The sequence below is a fragment of the Pipistrellus kuhlii genome, unplaced genomic scaffold (genome assembly GCF_014108245.1).
Source record: "Pipistrellus kuhlii isolate mPipKuh1 unplaced genomic scaffold, mPipKuh1.p scaffold_m20_p_26, whole genome shotgun sequence".
Lineage (NCBI taxonomy): Eukaryota > Metazoa > Chordata > Mammalia > Chiroptera > Vespertilionidae > Pipistrellus > Pipistrellus kuhlii.
Window position 1 is genome coordinate 7,599,427 of NW_023425525.1, and position 19,264 is coordinate 7,618,690.

At 42.6% G+C, this 19,264-nt stretch overlaps 1 protein-coding gene across 1 annotated transcript in view; it reads right to left on the bottom strand.

The window, feature by feature from the left end:
- The window catches only part of CPVL (carboxypeptidase vitellogenic like), a 96,160-nt gene extending 78,293 nt beyond the window's left edge, over positions 1–17,867 (bottom strand). The window contains exons 1-2 of the mRNA XM_036453748.2: positions 17,740–17,867; positions 1,405–1,593 (exon numbers count right to left, since the gene is read on the bottom strand). Coding sequence (XP_036309641.1) covers positions 1,405–1,570 — 166 coding nt within the window. The 5' untranslated portion in view covers positions 1,571–1,593; positions 17,740–17,867. The remainder of the gene's footprint in view (positions 1–1,404; positions 1,594–17,739) is intronic.
- Between the last annotated feature and the right edge of the window lie 1,397 nt (positions 17,868–19,264).

A 19,264-nucleotide genomic window follows, 5' to 3' on the forward strand; every position in this document is an offset into this window, starting at 1 on the left:
CAGAGAAAGTAAACATGCAATTACAATGACATAAAATGAAGCCAGCTAATTGGGGATGAAAAAAAAAAATGTATCTCATTTTTTTGGAAATGATTATTCATCCCCAAAATGTTCCATTGCAGCATCAAGACTCATGTTCCTAAGCTTTTGACAGACTCGATAAACAAAACAGATTTAGGAGAACAAGAGTTTCCTGAACTTTCACTGAAGATGATGAATAAAAGTACCCTTGATTATGTTATCAGGGTTGCATTTGAATGCCCAAATGTACCAGATTTTGGATTAGCCATTTAACATTCCATTAGAGATTCTGAGTGTGTTCCAGAAGATTACAAAGTGACATTACATTAGATTTAATATTTTAAATATCATCACTCATCGCATGAGGATCTATCAGGGCTGGCATAGAAGGACAGAACATGAAACACTCTCCCTCAAAATCTTTCTTTGCTACTTTGACCAGAGCTGAAATGTTCATAATCAAGAAATTCAGGAATGAGAGGGATGTGGACAACCTCTCAGGTGGATTTCTCTACAGTCTTCTCACTTGATGCTACCAGATGTCTGATACAGACATCACTTTCTCGTTATGTCTTTGTTTAAGCTGTTTCCTCACTCAGTATGTGCAGGCCCTTTTCTATTTACCCCAATTCTGCCCAATACTCTCCAGTCTGGAGCTGGTCACATAGTTCAGTGGTTCCTATTTCACACTCTGGAGTCAGCAGAGAGAGGTTTTTATTCCAGCTCTGCCACTTACGAGGTTTAAATAGCCCTGGGGAAGAGATTTAATTTCTCTGGGCCTCATTTTTATAATCTGCCAGCACTGCCTTTGCTCCAGCCCAAAGCCATCTTTCTACCTCCCCATGCTGCCCAGAGGCCCAGAGCAGCTGGGATGGTGCGGAACACCATCACATCGCCATGCAATGATGCAAGCATCCTGCCCCCAGCCGTTCAGCGGCTGTGTATACAAATCATCCCACCATCTTTGTTGGGTTAATTTGCATACTCACTCCTGACTGGCTGGTGGGTGTCACAAAAGTACAGTCAATTTGCATATTTCTCTCTTATTAGTGTATATATTTGGCCCCCATAACTGACACATAGTAAGGTGTAAGGTTCCTATTAACCTTACTAAGTGCCCAGTGGTAGACAGACACTGTTCTAGTTTCATCAACAGAAGTGCAGGGACTCCACCACCAGATAAATGGCCTGACACACTCTCATTTTAGCTCACAATTCTGATAATAGATGATACAAAAGCATTCGTATTTGAAATAAACCCAATGAGTAAATAAATAAATAAATAAATAACAATACATTTTGGATCCTGTAGGATAATTGATTTTTTTTTAAAAAGGAAAAGAACTGCTGAGAGTACACCAGTGGTTTCCTGGTTAGACTTACCTTGTTTGAATTTCCCAGCTTCAACATAGGGAGTGAGAAGTAATGGCTGCCCTGCATCTCCCTTATTCGGCAGGGAAACCAGGGCATTACTGTATAAGGAGCGGAACAGCCCGTCCCCACTGGGACAGAGCACCAGCAGGACCAACAGGACAGTCACCTTCCACATGGCACCAACTATTTCCTCGAGGCCTAGGATGGAAACAACATTCCACAAATGAATCAAAAGAGTAAATATCTCCCTCTCCCTTTTACACACATGCACCATGGTCATTTACCCACTCCAAACACAACTGTGTGTAAATGCCTTTTGCTACCACTTAAGTAAAATAAATCCAATTCCTGCTCACCCTGAAATTAACTGTCTAATAGGGGGTTACACAAGGGATTTACTATGTATTGTACTATAGCTGGAGAAACAGTTTATATTTACAAAACCCTGGTCTGGGAAGTAAATTCAATGGAGTTAATTAACACCTCAAGACAACAAGGGCTCAGTAACTGATCCCCAAATGAGGGGTAATGACAGTTCATCCACAACAGGAGGGCAGACCTAGAAAAGCCTTGGCAAAGTGGGATGGGTGGAACTCAGGCAGGCAGGAGGAATGGGAAGGCATCCCCAGTGGGTGGGTGAGCGTGAGCAAAGGTGAGACCTCAGTTGTCCATGGGCACTTTGCAGGGAAATTTAAAATAAACAAAATGGGTGTCTGGTTCCCTCTGCCATAGCTTACAAAAATCAGTACACTTTGCATCCAAGAACAAAAAGAAAGAAGGAAGACCTATCGTTAGGTCCCTGCCCCTAGAGCTCCCTGATAAAGAAACTCAGGAGTTAGGCTTTAAGTTTTACTAACACAAAGCTCTCCAAGGATATTCGAATCTGATGTTTGCTAAAAGTGTTCATCTGGGTTGATAACAGCAGGGGATTAAAATGGCATGGCGATTTCCCTAGCTTGTAAACAAACATGCAAATTGTATTTAGTGAGCCTTCCCTTGTATTTTCAGCTGATTCCAATCTCTTAATAACTCCACCAGGAAAGCGAGATTATCACCATCATGATTAGATAAGATAATTTGACTCCAAGGTGTGCTTTGTGCAAAGCATGAAAGTGGAGAAGTCAGAACTATAGCTCAGCCAGAGTCAGTACTAGTGTCAGGAGGAGATGAGAGTCAAATCACATCTTTTTATCTAAAGTTTTGACCTTTGGTTCACCATGGATTTTTTGGCATTGATTTTGATTTTTCCCACCAAGAGTATATTAAAATACTACTTATCTTGATTACTGAGTTTTTGGGGGACTGTTACATGATATACCCAAAGGCAGATACCTCACTTGCTTCACCTTAATTCTGACCTGCTAAGTATTATGATGCCTACATCAGAGTTAGTAACTTACTGGGCATCACTGCTATTGAAGCATGGTCCAAGTTCTTAGCTCTAAAGTCTAGGTAAAGTATATGAAGTGAATAAAGACTCCACTCAGATTACTGGATGCAAAAAGAAATATGCAACCATGCAAATATAACGCCTGCTATTTGGTGCTTTAAAATATAGCAAACTATTAAAACATCTTAAAAACAAAAAATGGGCAAAAGTCTATTAACCACATGTTTACCACGACTCAATTTGGCACAATATGAAAATACTGGTAGCAAATTTAAAAAGCTTTTTAGCCATACTTCCCCAACAAGATAAAAATGTATAATTAGAATTGGATTGAAAATGTAATCCTTGTAAAGTCTTTCACGGCTAATTTAATAGAATTCCACATAATTGCTCAATCATCTACAGTATGTAGCTAAAAAATGCTTTCACCTATTATTGACTATAATAAAGAACAAGATGAATTTAGAAACTTAAATTAGGTTCCCAAGAAGCCACAGGTAATGACTAGTACAATACTAATAATTTTTTAAAACTATGTGAATTTGTTACACTGATGTTTTAATAGCAGTTACTTTTAAGGAATGTTTGAAATCAACAATCTTACTCTAACTCAGGAAGAAAAAAAAATCTGTGGTATTAAAACCATAGTGGAAGAAGCTTTTCCAGTAAGCAGGTTTTTTCCTGGAGGCAAAAACAAGAAACTAATGATGCCATCTAATTTTTCAGTCTTCCTGCTGCAAACCTCCAGGCCCCTTTAATGGAAGCCATTAATAATTAAATAACCGGGCTAGTTACAGAAGTTCCCTTGTGAGCAGATGTTGACTCAGAGATGTTCAAGAAAGGCAGAGCTGGTCTTATTTTAATTGACATATCTAATTCATAAAAGTAAGAGTTGGGTCAATTTAGAAGATCACATTAACATTTAATTAAACAACACTTAGTCATGGCTTCTCATGTAGGTGAATTAAAGCAATATTTTTCATTTCACAGTTCTCATTTAGCAGTCAGAATTCCTGAATTGTGTGCTAAGCTGTCATCTCTCTTAATGAAATGAAAGCTATTACCCTGAATGGGAAATTTTTTTTTTTTTTTTTTTCATAACATCCATCTCAAATGTTTTTGCTTATCCTAAACTAGCCTGAATCTTTTTACTTATTGAACACATATTGAGTACTTTCTAAACTAATAAATCCTTACCAGAATCTACTACCCATAGAAAGTGAAAGAAAAATTACTCACCATACGCTTTATTGTATGTCTATTTGAAATAATATGAAACATTGGCACTATTTCCAGTTCAAATATACCATACTGAAGGATTCAGACAAACTGTTCCTCTTAAGAACTGTTTAGAAACAGAATAAAATCTAGGCAAATACAAAGGAATATTGGCAGAATCAAATAAGCTAAAGGTCAGAAGTTTATGATTTGCTAACATTGTCTACTAAACTTTAAAAATTAGAGTTGGAAATTGTATCCAATGTTCAATATTTAATATAAACAAAGTTATTTATCAGAGTTTTATAGAATAATAAAAACAGTCAACAATGTAACCAACTTAAGTTTCTGTACACTGAAAAGATAAAATTATATACAGCAATTAATATATCTATGAAAATGCTTTGAAAATATACTAAAATATTAGGTAAAGTAAAGCAAGCTATTAAATTTGGATATGTGGTATTTTTTTCCCTTATTTAATACTTCTTAAGAATTTCTAAATCTTCTACAATAATTAATCTTATAATCAGAAAAAAAACAATTTTTGGTTTTGAAGACAAAGAGAAGCAACTGAGAGACATGGCAACAACAAAAAAATGCGTGTTTCTTATTCCTTATTACTACCTGTTATGACCTCTTGCGTTTCCTAGGAGTCAGGTTCTGTTTGTTCTTTTACAATAGGTCCTTCTCTCTCTAACATTCTGAGAGGACGAGTCCTGACCTGCTGAAGCCATAGAACCTCGGAGACTCAGGGTACATGTCCTCCTTGGTCTATGAGAAGGCTCTGCATAAATGTGAGATGTGCTAATAACAGTTACCGTTCTTACATTTGTGTTTAATCCCGCCTGAAGTAGAGTCTGTAACAGATGTGCATAGAGTTGGTACTAAGCAAATATTTGTTGAACAGATGGATCCAAAAAATGAATCATGAGATTTTAGACCTACATGAGATAATACATGTTCACGTGGCCCAGTTCTTTCATCTTACCAACCAGAGAGCGGAAGCCAGGGGATTAAGTGAGTGACTTGCTTAAAATTCTTCTGCGAGTGAGTAGTAGGGCCAAGCAATACTCAAAGCAGGGATTTGTGTATGGCTCAAATCCAATCTGCTTTCCACTTTCTTGTCCTTGGTTATAGTTACATTCAGATATTCTGACTCCTATTGTCTTGATAAGATAATAACAGCCTGTAATGAGCCTAGATCCTTTCCTAGACCAGTAGAGGATGTAGTTAAACAAATAGAAAAGAAACATTAGTAAGTAAATCTTTCCAGAGAAATTCGGTTTTCGGAATAAGTTCATACTAATCCTGCCATAACCAACTCAGTAGACCTTGGGCAAGACAGTGACTTCTGTGGGTCCCAGTCAGTGTGTTAGAACCAACAGCTAGATTTCCAGGAGCGGTAAGTACCAGTTGTTCAGCATGGCCATTGTTACAAACTACGCTATAAAAGTTTACCATTAAATAAGTTATACTGAAAAAAGCATCATAATATTAAAACTTACTACTTCTAAATTATCCTACTTCATTTCCTGTTCTCTGTGTCCTGGAGATAAATTTTTCTGTATTTGTCAGGTGGGTGGATTACATAACAGTTTGTTAACAGGCATTTCTTTCCAGCTCTATGCTCAGTGACATCTATCGACGGCCTTCAGTCAGCCACGGTAGGAATATTTACACCACGGACATCAGCCAATACCACAAATCAGGGTTTTCTTGTCCCCCACACTCCCTGCCAGAGAGCTGGTATTGAATATACACCTGCATGTGTTGGTCTCATGTTTCTTATTTTTTAAAATAAGCTGAGAACCACTTTCTATCAACTCAAATGTAATTATAATTGAAATGACCAACAGAAAAGGCAAACAGGAGCATCCTGCCGAGTTGTCATCTGTGTGTGGAAGCAACCAATGACCTGCTTACACAGGCAAGGCCTCTAAGGAAGGAGCCCACCGCTGGAAGGTGTGTGTTCCACCAACGGAAAAGAAGCACACAGAAATTCCAGAATGAGGACAAAACACAGAGCCAACATTTCAAGCAGCCCTGTGTTCTCTTTGTCTCTCCTCCCAGCTTCTCCATTTTAAATGATTCCAACTAAAGGGTAAAATTCACTTAGGTAGTAATTGTTATAGCTGAAATTCAAAAAGTTACATGGGTCCCCGTAACATGTTGAATTGGCATTAATAGCACCCAACACAATGAAAACATTGCCCCAAACAACAAAACCCGACCAACTAGTAATAGACATTTCCACAAAATCTGTAATTTTTAAAAATAGTACAAGAAAGTGGTCCCTCTAATTAAAAAAATGACTCAGTCACCTCTCAAGATTATTCATGCATACCCACAGCATTTGGATCCTGTGTTAAAGGACTCCTGTGCAACCCTCAATTAAATACCAACCCAGATCCCAAATCTAGGTATTTTGTGGAAAAGATTTCCACACAAACAGGTGATAAAAGAAACCCTTTGTATAGAGCACATGTGTCAAACACAAGGCCCGAGGGCCAAATCCGTCCCGCCAGGCCTTGCAATGTGGCCCGCACCGCGCTGTCATCACTGCACTCTGCTGCGTTTCCATCACAATGACAGTTTATGACTGTTCAGTAAACCATTCGGCCCGAGATTTAGACTGGATTTTAGATTTTGGCCCCTTCTCTGGTTGAGTTCGACACCCCTAGTATAGAGCGTCGGCCTACAGACTGAAAGGTCCCAGGTTCGATTCCGGTCAAGAGCATGTACGTTGGTTGCAAGCACATCCCCAGTAGGGTTTGTGCAGTAGGCAGTTGATCAATGTTTCTCTCCCATCGATGTTTCTAGCTCTCTATCTCTCTCCCTTCCTCTCTATAAAAAATCAATAAAATATATATATTGTGGGGAAAAAAAACCCTTTGTTTTGAAGAAACCACTATTCATTTTTTTATTTTGGCATCATTTTAGTTTCTAAAATTGATATTTGAAGTGCTCTGTTCTCAGAGAGGACACAGCACCTGACACATCTGGTGATGAGCAACCTTTTGCACAAGTGGCACTGGGACCACGCCTATCGCCTTCTCACAGGCCACCCCTCTGGCATCCCACTGCGGTGTCTCATCTTGCAAATGAATCAGGAGTGCCTATCTCTGCCACCATACCCTTGGATTCCCAGGGAAGAGAGACAAACTTGAGTTATGTGGCAGGTAGGGAATGAAAAGAATCAGGAACCAGAGAAAATATTAACAGTGTAGTAGGACAATTTTACCTTGAAATCAAACTCTAACCAGAAGGAAAATTTGGGGGGGGGGGTGGAAATAAAAAGTAGACATGGCCCAAAATGTTAACAATTTTGAAATAGAAAAACAGAAAGATCATCCCCATGATGAAAGGCATTATCATGATAATGATACAAATAAGTTCTATCAATTATTGAATGCTCCCTATGCACTGAAACTGTGCTAATGGTTTTATATTTTTATTTCTAAGCTTTATCCTGCAGGTATTATTATCTCCCATTTTACAGATGAGAAACCGATGCTCAGAGAATTTATCTTACTTGCCCAAATACACACAGCTAATAAGTGGTAGAACAAGGAATTCAGGCCAGTCCTTATCTGTCTCCAAAGTCCATTCTACAGTCCCAATACCAGCATGTCCCAAAAGGTGCTACATGGGCCAAGATCCTCCTGCTTATCCAGGTAAGTTTGGAAGTACAACATACTCTATTCTCCCAGAATTAAATTATTATTTTGCTGAGAAGTTCTGCTGTAAATAAATGTGTTAAAACTTTATCCCAGTACTCCCCAAACCAACAAGATTTCATTAGGAAAGGCTTTTTTATTCTTGTGTAATATCTAAAAAAAAAAAATGGAATAGAACACCATTCTGTGACCTTTAGCTTAGGCCCTCCCTGTTCCAAATGACCTCAAGAAAGTGTCTGGGCTAACAGTGCAGGAAACACTTCTCTGGGTGAAGCCAGCCTGGAGGAAGCGGTGCAAATGTCCCGGCTGCAAACAAGCTTTGTTTGTGGGTTGACAGGCATAGAGAGGATGTAGGAGGAAGTGGCACATGAGTTTTGAGGGTAGTCAGGGTCAACACATGTGAAGTCTTATCTGTATTCATAGGCATTCGTATTTTTTTCTAGCTTAATGGGAGACCATTGGAGACTTTTAAATAAAGGAGCAATACCAGTCTAATTAGAATTGTGAAATGTGAAATGATCACTCTGGTTGTTACCCAGCATATAGACTTTAAAAGAATAAGGATTAGGAGGCTGATGTGATAATCCAGGAGAGATGACAGAGGCTGGGGTTAGGGAGTATCCATGGAGGTGGTGGGAAGCGGTTAGCTACATTTGAAGGCACATCCATGAATATTTGTTAATAAACTGAAATAGAATGGAAAGAAGCAAGGATGTCTTTTGCCCAAGCTGGCTGCATGAATTATGAAAAGTTGAATTGTTTCCCCCCAGAATATATATGGAAGTCCTTCAGAATGGGACCTTATTTGGAAATGGTATCTTTGCAGTTGCCGTTATGACCCCATTCTAACTTAATTAATGAGGTTGGAGTCCAGCGAGTGATAGGAGGGTGGTACCAAGTGGGATTGGGTATCAAATCATGGGGGTGTTTGGGCTCACTTCTTCCCAGCTACGCTGTTTCCATAAATGGTGAGGCTGGCCTCTTGCCTCCTTCTTGCTCACTCTACCAGGTGGGGGGAAGAGGTGGAAAAATATCTGATGATAAATTTGGGGAAACTGTTAGTCTCAACTTCCTTGTCACACAGGAAGCAGTGTTTTTCTCTCTCCGCCAGATGTGAGCCTGTGAACAACAGGCTGTGGGCTTTAGTCCTTGGAAGTCCATTGTTCCAGAAGTAAAAGCTCCAATTCAACCCTTTCTCAGTAATCAAAGTGATCTATTGCTATCCACCTGCCTTGCTCTTTTGTCTTCTCCATTTCTCCAAAACTCAGGCAATGGAGAGAAGTTTGCTATTTTGGGGCTCCCTCAGAGACCTCAACAGAATGGAATTTGGGTTCTATTCTGAGTGTAATAGGCTGGAATATTTTTTTTCAGTGTACCCCAGTGTCTCTATTATGCTGCAAACATTTCATCATACACGTAAATACACAAAGGCATGAGTAATAGTATCAGCATCACCCACATATCCAGAATTTGAAGCTCACACAGTATGGCTTGACCACTCCAGCTCTGAAGGTAGAAGAGTTGATCCACAGAAATAATTTCTAAAATCAAATCAGCTAAACTATCTTCACAGGATGATCATATTCAACAAAGTCACACAAAACGAGTTAGTGAGAACAAAAGGATAGAAAATCAAATCCCCTCATTACGTATTTTAAAATCAAGTATGTAGAGTATCCAAAGCAGAGACAACAGAAAAAGCATGGAAACACCTCTATATCACTCCTATCAGCAATTTCTAAAATCAGAAAAGCTATTTTTGCTCTTTGGCTTGCTCCATTCTGACTTCGGTCCATACCATCTTTCCAAAATCATTAATGATCTCCATATCCCCAAACTCAAAACAAAAGTTTCTGCCATTATCTTAACTGATTTCTCTGACACAATGACATTACCCTTTAGGACAATTTATCTTTGACTTGCCTTCTGTAATCTGTGCTCTCATAGATCTTCTAGAAAGTTCTCCTTCAGAGTTCCCTCTTCCTCTGCCTTCCCTTAAACACTGGGATGCCTCAGATTCTCTCCTTGGTCCTTTCACTCCACTCTCTCTCCGGGGTAATCTTATCACTTTAAGTAGCACCTTTTACTGACACCGCTTGGAATAATAGCTCTTCTTAAAAGCCTCACCTCATCCATCCAACTGCCTACCATACATTTCCACCCGAGGCCCCATGGGCGTAGTGAACACAACTTGTCAAAGTGGAACCTAACCCTTGTGCTAAGACATAGTGAATTGAACACATTTACTTCTACCCCCTCATAAAACTGCTCTAGAGTGAAGTAAAGACATTTTTTTAAAGGTATAAATCCTAGGGCTCATGAGAACAGGAGAAACAACAGCACATAAGTCAGGTCAAATTTTACTGTCGTGATGTGGAAAGGGAACAAATAGTGTGCAGAGAATAAAAGCAGACTATAGATGAGGCACCAGCTAACTCACGTTACAAAGCCACAGAAAAGCCCAGACATTCTGAGGACTGGAGACTGCAGAAGGCAAAGGTGACACAGGGCTGCAGAGAAGGATTGGTCCAAGTCTGTAACAGCAGGCAAAGGCTCAGATCCCGCCACCCCCTGCCTGGCTCTAACTTATTTGGTAAAACACTTATTCTTTGAAAAATGAAACCAGGAGAACTCTAGACTTGGGAATAGTACATACAGTAAAAACTGGGGAAGGGGTACCAATTGAAAGCTGTCTCCACACTGACATACCCTGAACACTCCTCCTTGAACTTGAACGTGACCTGAACCCAGGCCTTGACCACTCAGCTCTAAGAGCTGGCAGCACATACTATGTGCCTCCATCCTTCATCCTGCACAGGAGCCTGAGGACTCCTCTCTGGGATTACTGAAACCTCTTAGAAAAAGGGCCTAGCAATACTGGCATAAGAGGTCTTCCGTGGAACTTCTCGGTCCTGCCAATTAATTCCATGGAGCCAGGGAACTGCTGATAAATCCCTTGGACCCAGCAAAACTTACACTCAGTGACTTTGTTTTTCATATTTAATATGCAACCAGGCTGCAAAGAACCACTGCACATTGGAAGGAAGTCTCTATTATAAAAGAAACTACTTGAACAACACAACAAAATAAATAAATAAATAAATAAATAAATAAATAAATAAATAAATAAAACCACCTCAAAAGAAACAGTAATGCATGAAATGGGTAGCCCTTCAAAAATAACAAAAAATTATTTGAAGGAACAAGAATAAACGTTGCATTCACTAACTAGCAGAAAGTTGTCTTGAAAAGAAACAAAGAACAAGAACACACTCCTGAAAATTAAAAATAGGGTAATAGCAGTTTTAAAATTTTAATAAAAGAAGGGACAAGAAAATCTCCCAGAAAATATAAGGACAAAAATTTAAGAGGAAAAAAGGTCAGTAGGAGATTTGTTCTGAAAGACCAATATCTGAGTAATGGGCATTCTATATATAAAAAATAAGGCAGATAAAATTCAGAGGAGGAGATTATTAAAGAATTAGTACAAAAACATTTAGTAGAAGTATGGACATGATTTGCAGAATTAAAGGGATAACAATTTTCCCAGATCAAGGCATGGAAAGACATGGAACAGTTTCCAGGAATAAAAAGACTACATAAACTGAGAGCGAGAGAGAGCAAAGAACAAACATTAAAAGAATCAAGAACCAAAATGGCACCAGACTTTTCAAAAGCAGCTAAAATACATTGCAGGGAGGCATGGACAATAGCTTCTAAATTGTAAGAGGAAAATGAATTTTAAGCTAGAATTCTATACTCAGCTAAACTATCAAACAAGTGTAAAGATAAAGAATGTTCAGGTGTACATATGATTTAAAAATTGGTTCTCATATGCCATTTCTCAGAAACCTAGTGGTAAATGTGTTCCACCAAACTGAGGAAGTAAAGTAAAAAGGAGAATGATGTTCCCAGGAACAGGGGAACTAACAGGACAGAGGTCCCAGGATGACAGCTCTACCTAAAGGCCACCCATGCAGACTGGAGCAGTGAGACAGAGCAATCCATAGGAGAGGGTCAAAGAAAAAAAAAAAAAAAAGAAAGAAAGAAAAAAAAAAAAAAAAAAAAAAAGCATGTAACTAACTACCTCATGCATTTTTGTGAAAAATCATATCCATAAGGATACTACAGTTCTGTCAGCAGGCTTGGACAGAAGTCCTGATAATTACATAGAAAACTAAAATCAAAAAAGAGGCAATTATTGATACTAACCCAATGAAGAATATCAAACTGTACAAGAAAGGTATTGCAATGAGAGCATACTACTTACATAATAAAGTCAACTGGGACAAATTTAGCAACAACAACGAATTCTGTAACCATTGGTCAGGATAGAGGGTAGGCAAGTTGAGATGTAAGTTTGGTAAGAGTGATAGGTTATCACCTTAACAGACAAATACCTCAAGTTGAGTTTTTTAAAGTTCAACTCTAAATCAAGAAAGAGTTCAAGAAATCAAGAAATAGATTAGGCAGGTTACTGAGAAATTTGGAGGTAAACACAAGAAGAAACAGGGGAAAGCCTGGGATAAGACTTCAGAGATAAGAGCAGTGTGGAGAGTAGTAGAAAGAGGAATACAATTTTTTTTGTTTGTTTGTTTGTTTGTTTTTTGCCATGAGAATGGTACTCTGACTTGGCTTTTTCACCCTTGGATGTGGATTATGTTGACAAAAATCAAAAGTAGTTAACGGTAACTCAAAAAAGTAAACTCATTACCTTCTTCCCTAAACATGTCTCTACTTCCCTATTTCGTCTTGGTTGGAAATACTCAAGTTCTGAAGCTGGACATCCCAGACTGACTGACTCCTCCACCTCCCTCTTGCTGCCTTTCCACAGCCAACCAACCACCACTGCATGTCTTGGAAGTTTTTCAAATTCTTCCTCTCCTCTGTAACTCTACTCCCAGGTATGAATCTTGGTCCTTTCCATTACTTCCTGGACCAATGTGAATCTCCAAGCTACTACCTAACCCTGACTTTAATGCCTACTTGAATGACTTCCCTACTCTCCTTATTCGCTGTTGTCTATTTTCTTGGGCTGTGGGTGTTACACTTTTCCCAACTTTGTTGCATGGCAATAGGTAACCACTACCTGAGGCAAGATATACGCAAAGAGTAAAAGTGCTAAAGAGCAGAAGAAGCCAGAGAAATCATGGAGAGGCGATTGCAGGGGATGTTGGAGGTGTGCTCAGTCTTCACCCTCCAGTAACGAGAAACTACCTAGGGCTTCATATTTGTGAAGAATACTATGGCCATGGTGCAAGGATGGACTTCAACTACAAAGACAGAGGGAGATACACTATTGAATGGGCTTTATCATAACCCAGAAGAGAGATGATGATGCCAGGCCGGGATAGTAATAGTATAAATAGGGAAGACCAAATATAAATAACTAGAAGGTAAAATTAGCAGAACCTTGTGAGTGATGAAATATTATATGCTGAAATATTGTAGAACAGAATCTAGGATGACTCCCAAATCTGACTTAGATAGCTGGGCCTAAGGTGGCATCATTAACTAAGATTCCTCACTATGTGATTTTTTGTGAAACAAATGCATTAGTGCATTCATGTGTGTGTGTGTGTAAGAGACAGAGAAACAGGGAATACCAGATCCCTGAGAAAGTGGAAATCAGCTCCCTGCTAATGACACTGATATTCCCCACAGAACATCGACAATGCTTCTACACACCGAGGCCACAGTGCCAATGCCCGATGACTGACAACCCTTTCTTTTGAGCAGTCCTGGTTTCTTACCAAAGTGCCTGAGCCCCACTTGTTCCTTCCTCTCCTGAACAAAGACTGCTGAGTGGTTAGCTGCTGAATTGCCATGGCTACTTAACAACAGCCCATCCAGGGCCCCCTCTTCACTGGCACACAGCCAAAAACCTTTCCGAGTCCCCTACCTACATCCCTGATCCTTTGACCTGGTGTCTTCCTTTGCTGCAATCAGGCTAATAAAATGAACGGTGTCATTGCAAGTGTATCCCTGGTAGTCTTTCATCAGTGAACTTCAACATGCCCTTAAAAGGTGTGCTGAGACCAGGTAGAGAAGTTAGGGAGACCACAGCATACAGTACAGAGAGAAGAGGCAATAAATCCAGAGGCAGCTGCTGGCTCTCTTATTCTGAGACCGGCCCCCATTTCCGAGTGTACAGAACTCTTTCCCAGACCAAGTCAATTCTACAGACATTCCAACCCTTAGAGGGAGAGAAAAAACCTTATTTCTGGTTGGTTTGCTGATTTATAATACTATTCTTCATCAAGAAAACCAGGCAGAAAATTGTTTCATTTTCAGAATTAGCTATGAGTGTCACTTTCTCTAGGTGTCAAATATCAACTTTGCACCATGGGGTCCACACAGGCCTCAGAATGGGTTAGTCTTTAACTTTCTACATTTCTTATTGCTCTACTTTGCCCAGGCACAATCCCATTTCCCATTTCTTTCAAATACAGCGCGTCCCCCACACTCTTTTCCACACAGTTTCCTCTCCTTTAATAGAATTCAATTCTGGGCAGATGATAAACTTTATGAGATACTTTGCTAAAATTCGTGGAGTCAAAGGTGAAAATGATATAATACTTGCCTTCACGGAGAAGAGACCGGCACAAACCCAGCAACTCCAGGAAGACTGGGCATGTGCTAGACCAGTGGTCGACAAACCGCGGCCCACAAGCCACTTGTGGCTCTTTGGCCCCTTGAGTGTGGCTCTTCCACAAAATACCACGTGTGTGTGGGCACATACAGTGCGATTGAAGGAGTACCCTAATTAAGTTAATAACAATGTACCTACCTATATAGTTTTAAGTTTAAAAAATGTGGCTCTCAAAAAAGAAATTTCTATCCTTGTACTGTTGATATTTGGCTCTGTCGACTAATGAGTTTGCCGTCCACTGTGCTAGAATAGGGTACAAGAAGCTCAATTCTCCAAGCCACTACAAATCAACACTGTACTCAATTCAAGTTCTCATGGGTGATGACCTCATTCTCAACCCAAATCTTATATTGCTCAGTGTGCAACTGGCCACTTTCGATTTCAGGAAATAAAATGGAGCACAATCCTTGTGTCTAACTGAGTTGATGATAGAGTCAATACAATCTTGCTAGAGGCCCCAGATCCTATCCCAAACTCTCTACAGTCTCACAATGGAAGGAAAGTAAGGAGAAAGAAGAAAGTGGCCACAGATATGTAAATGAGCAGAACAATGGGAAAAGCAGAAGATTGATGGAATTAAACACACAAGTAAACAAAACTAGAGTTTTCCTCTAGTTCACTCTGAAAGAACTCAACAGAGGACTGGGTGTGTGATCTTAAGGAGAAGTAATGAAGTGAGTGTTAAACTTAGCTGCAGGAGTTGGCATTTCCGAGGGAGTCTGACAGAGTTCAAGGAGTGAGGTGGAAATAAGAAAGGGCCAGAGGGCAGAGCTAATAACCAACTGAGGGGCCATACTAGAGGGGCCCAGAAGGGTCCCATGGGTGCAAACATTTAACATGATGCCTGCACACAGTAAGCATGTATGCATTTCATCTCATGTATCTACCTGTCCACTCAGAATAGAAGTACTTTGTCTAAAGGTACTTTAGGTATCAGAGCCACACTTGAAGGTATTATAAATAAACATGTTCTCTCTTTTAAGTGCACTAGGCTTCCTATTAAGAATGGGGCAGTTCTGTGGGTATTTGGGTGCTAATAAATGGGTATATGCTGTTTTCTGAGGCAGTAACTAAGCTCTCCTTCCCTCACTATCTTAGTTCTGTGCCTACCAGAGTAGAATTCAACACTTAGTGTTTCCTCTAACAAATGGTATGCTTCTGGAAACATAACAAAGCCATTAACAAAATACTGTCACGCTGTTTGCTTCTGTGGGAGGCACTCAAACAGACATGAGCAGAACAAGGAGATGGGCCAGGTACAGAAAGTCACCAGGGCACGCCTAACAAAGAACAATTGTAGGGTGGGACCTCTCCCCCAGGGCGAATACCTCCTGCAGTTTTGATCCCTGACCTTTCCTCCCTAGAGATAACATCTAGGCCTCAATTGTAGTTCAGCTTCAGACCCAGAAAAGCAGCAAAACCAGCCAGAGCTACCCAAAGGGCCAGCAGTATTGAAGAGTGAAAATCTCCACCCTTAAAACCCTTAGGAGGAAGGACCCAGTGTGATCTCCCAGGGGCAGGCTGTGCCTTTCCCTTCCCTCTTTCCCCCCCACCTTCCCTCTCCTTCTCCCCCTTTCTCTCCTCCTCTATGTCCCTCTCCCTGCCCCAGGCATGTTACTATTAACTCCTCACTCCCAAGCTCCAAGGGCCCTTCCTTTACCCCCATAACTCATTTCCTAAGCCCATTTCTTCTAGGGGTTTCCTCTTCTGTCTCTAATTTACCAAATAAATGTTCTCTTTCGGTTTGGATCTTGGCTCTGAATTCTTTCCCAGCCAGAACCCAAGTAACAAGGCAGCTAAACCGGGTTTGATGTGACTCCCTGGTCGGACACCTGGTGCCATTGCCACTGCCCACAACACTCCTTGTTTTTATTTGTTCAAGGGGAGTGAACTGGTAAGCCCGGTGGACTTGCTTCATACTCTTCTACGTCATTTGAACCTCCTGTCAGTCAAAGCTCACTTATCTCTCAGGCTATAACATCAGGTCAGTAGAAACCCACGCAAACTGGTTTAGAAGCTAGATTCACATATATTGGGGTCTGCCGTCCAAAACAGCCAATTCCTTAAGAAAGAAGAATAAAATGGCTTCTTAGAAAGAACACTGGCATTCTATATACAGGGTTTCCCCTGGGCTTAGGTTAACCTGGGACAGACGTCTAGAAAGCCCAACCAGCCGGAGGGGCTTGGCAACTACACAGGCTTTCATATGCCAACAAAGCCAGTGCGTCTACTTTAAGAAAAGAAAAAAGTTCCAGTTCCTATGGAAACAACTTTCTTAAAAGTTACTTTTCAAGTTAGTAAAATGCATTCTCTTTGGATCTCTTTTTCTCCTAACATCTTTGTTCTTTCTCATCACTCATCACACACACACACACACACACACACACACACACACAGTAAAAAACAGTTGTACATTAAGGGGAGAGGGTGTTCAGACATGAATGGAGAGGGAGAGAGAGAGAAAAACATCAATGATGAGAGAGAATCATTGATCGGTGGCCTCCTGCACGCCCCCTACTGGGGATCAGCCTGCAACCCAGGCAAGTGCCCTGACTAGGAGTGGAACTTGGGACCCTTCCATCCACAGAGGCGAACGGGTTAAGGAAACAAGTGTCTTAAATGTGCAGAGACTAAAGTGTAGTGAATTCAAATAATCTGCTCAAGGTCACCAATTCATAAAAGGCAGGACTGGGATTCGGACCCATAAATATGGCAAAAACCCATTTCCGCCCTCGAGACCAAGTTGACCTTAAAGGTACTGGCGCTCCCATTTCTCTGCACATCCCACTGGCTCCCAGGGGCCCCTGCCAGGCCCCATCCCCTCACTGGGCAGGGACTGTCGCCTGTCCCACGCCCCTGGTGTCCCCCTAATCCCACATCCCAGAAACAGTAGTCTTCCTGCTGTGCCTCCTTCCTGCGCTCAAGCCAGCTCTCCTTCTGTGCGGCGCCCTCACTCAGAGGCACCCTCCGCTCCCGCTCCTGCGCAGCACCCCGGAATGCAAACACCCAAAGCGGGCGAAGGAGGAGCCGGGTTCCTGCCTCACACTGACAGCCATGGAGAGACCCCACCGCTCCATCTTCCCTGAGGGGAGGAGGTGCTCCTGGACTTGGAAGCGCCTCCAGATCCGGAAGAAACCCGGGTCCCAGCGCCTGGATCCCGCCTGGCCTGGCGCTTTGGGGGTGTCCCCGGGGCTGGGCGCGCCGCAGGCGAGAGGGTCAGGCCTCTGCAGTCCCCCGCCCTGGGGATCCCGAGCCTGCAAGCCCACCCATCTGGTCCTCCGTAGCATTCCCCCGCGCTTTCCCCCTCCCTCTGGGGCCCAGGGCTCCAGGACCACCCGCCCGCACCGCTGGGTCCGGGAACGTGGAGGACCCGCCCCGCACCCGCACCCGCACCGCGCACTCACGCTGGGCCGAGCGCTCCTTCCCGTCTGTGCGCGCAGCCCGAGCCCGCAGGTCCCCAGTCCGGTCCGGAGGCCACACTGCCCTCCCAGCTCCTCCCAGTCCCCAGTGCCCTGCAGGGCGCCAGCTTTTAAGGGCCCCTCTCAGCGACGCACGTGACCCAGGTTTCTGGGGCCCAAGGTAGGTCCCCACCCTCCTCCCCCGCGACCTGGCCTCGCCCAGGGAGCAGTTCCCATCCTGGGAGCAACCTGCAGTCCGGGGGGAGGAGGAGGGGGAGGAGGATCTCAAAAATGAAAGGAGGAAGGTGGGCAGAGGTCAACGCCCTGGGTTTGTTCCTCTGTGCCTTGTGATTTTCTCTCCTGCGTTTAAAAAGCTGCTGTCTGAGACTCTCCGCACTGAATTTGGAAATCATTGCCTCACAGGCGCCTTTGCTTGCAAGCTGAGAGTTTGCATCTGGAAACCCAGTGGTGTTTCACTCCCCGCCGTTTACGAAGCCCACGCGCATTCTTGGATGGTCCACGGGCTCAGCGCTGACAGAGAGCAGCCGGCGCCAGCTCTGAGTGAGGAAAGCTTTCTCTGCGTTTCCGCTTAGGAATCCTAGGGCAACCGCGTGTGCTATGACCACAATGAGCCCCATTTTGCAGGCGGGAGACTGAGATTGAGAGGTTAGGTATCCCATTGAGAGTCACATCTCTAGTAAGCGACCTGAGTACTTATTAGTAATGCCCATCACTGGGTGCTGGGCACTGAGCCAGACTCTGGGGGAAGACAGAATGCAAAGGTATTGCAAGCAGAAAAGACAAAACACACAATCCTTCCCATGTCCAGGTCCCGCAGATGCCCTGGCGCTCAGAGATGGCACAGTTATTTAGAGGACCCCAGTCTAGCCACCTGGCTTTGAATCCTTTGGTAGAAAGAAAGGAAGAAAAGGGAGGAGAGGGGAGGGGAGGAGGAAAGAAGAAGAAAGGAAGGAAGGAAGGAAGGAAGGAAGGAAGGAAGGGAGGGAGGGAGGGAGGGAGGGAGGGAGGGAGGGAGGGAGGGAGGGAGGAAGGAAGGAAGGAAGGAAGGAAGGAAGACCAGCAGCCTGGCCTTCTCCTGGCCCTGGGACTGAGCACACCCATCGCAGTGTTATCTGCCTTGACAGCATAGACATGCAGACATCACAGCTGGTGTACAGGCCCTTGAAGGAGGCCCAGTGCCATTTGGGGAGGCATTCTGAGGATCCTAGACTCTCAGAACAAGGTTTGGGGAGGTGTGGATTTGGGGGCAGGGGGAGCAATGGGCACAGCCCCATGGATACTTCCGTCTGTGGGGAGGAGCACAGCCATCAAGGGCCAGAGAGGGGCCTTCTAAAATGTGGGCCCTGGGCAAGGCCCTTTGCTCTAAGCACAAGGACAGCTCCTGGCCTGGGAATACCTGCACCCACACTGGAGCCACTTACATGCAAACCGAATGGAGCTTACAGTACACATACAATGAGTCATGCTTTAGTGTACTCACTCAAAGACGGGGTTGCAAAAGTCTTACTGA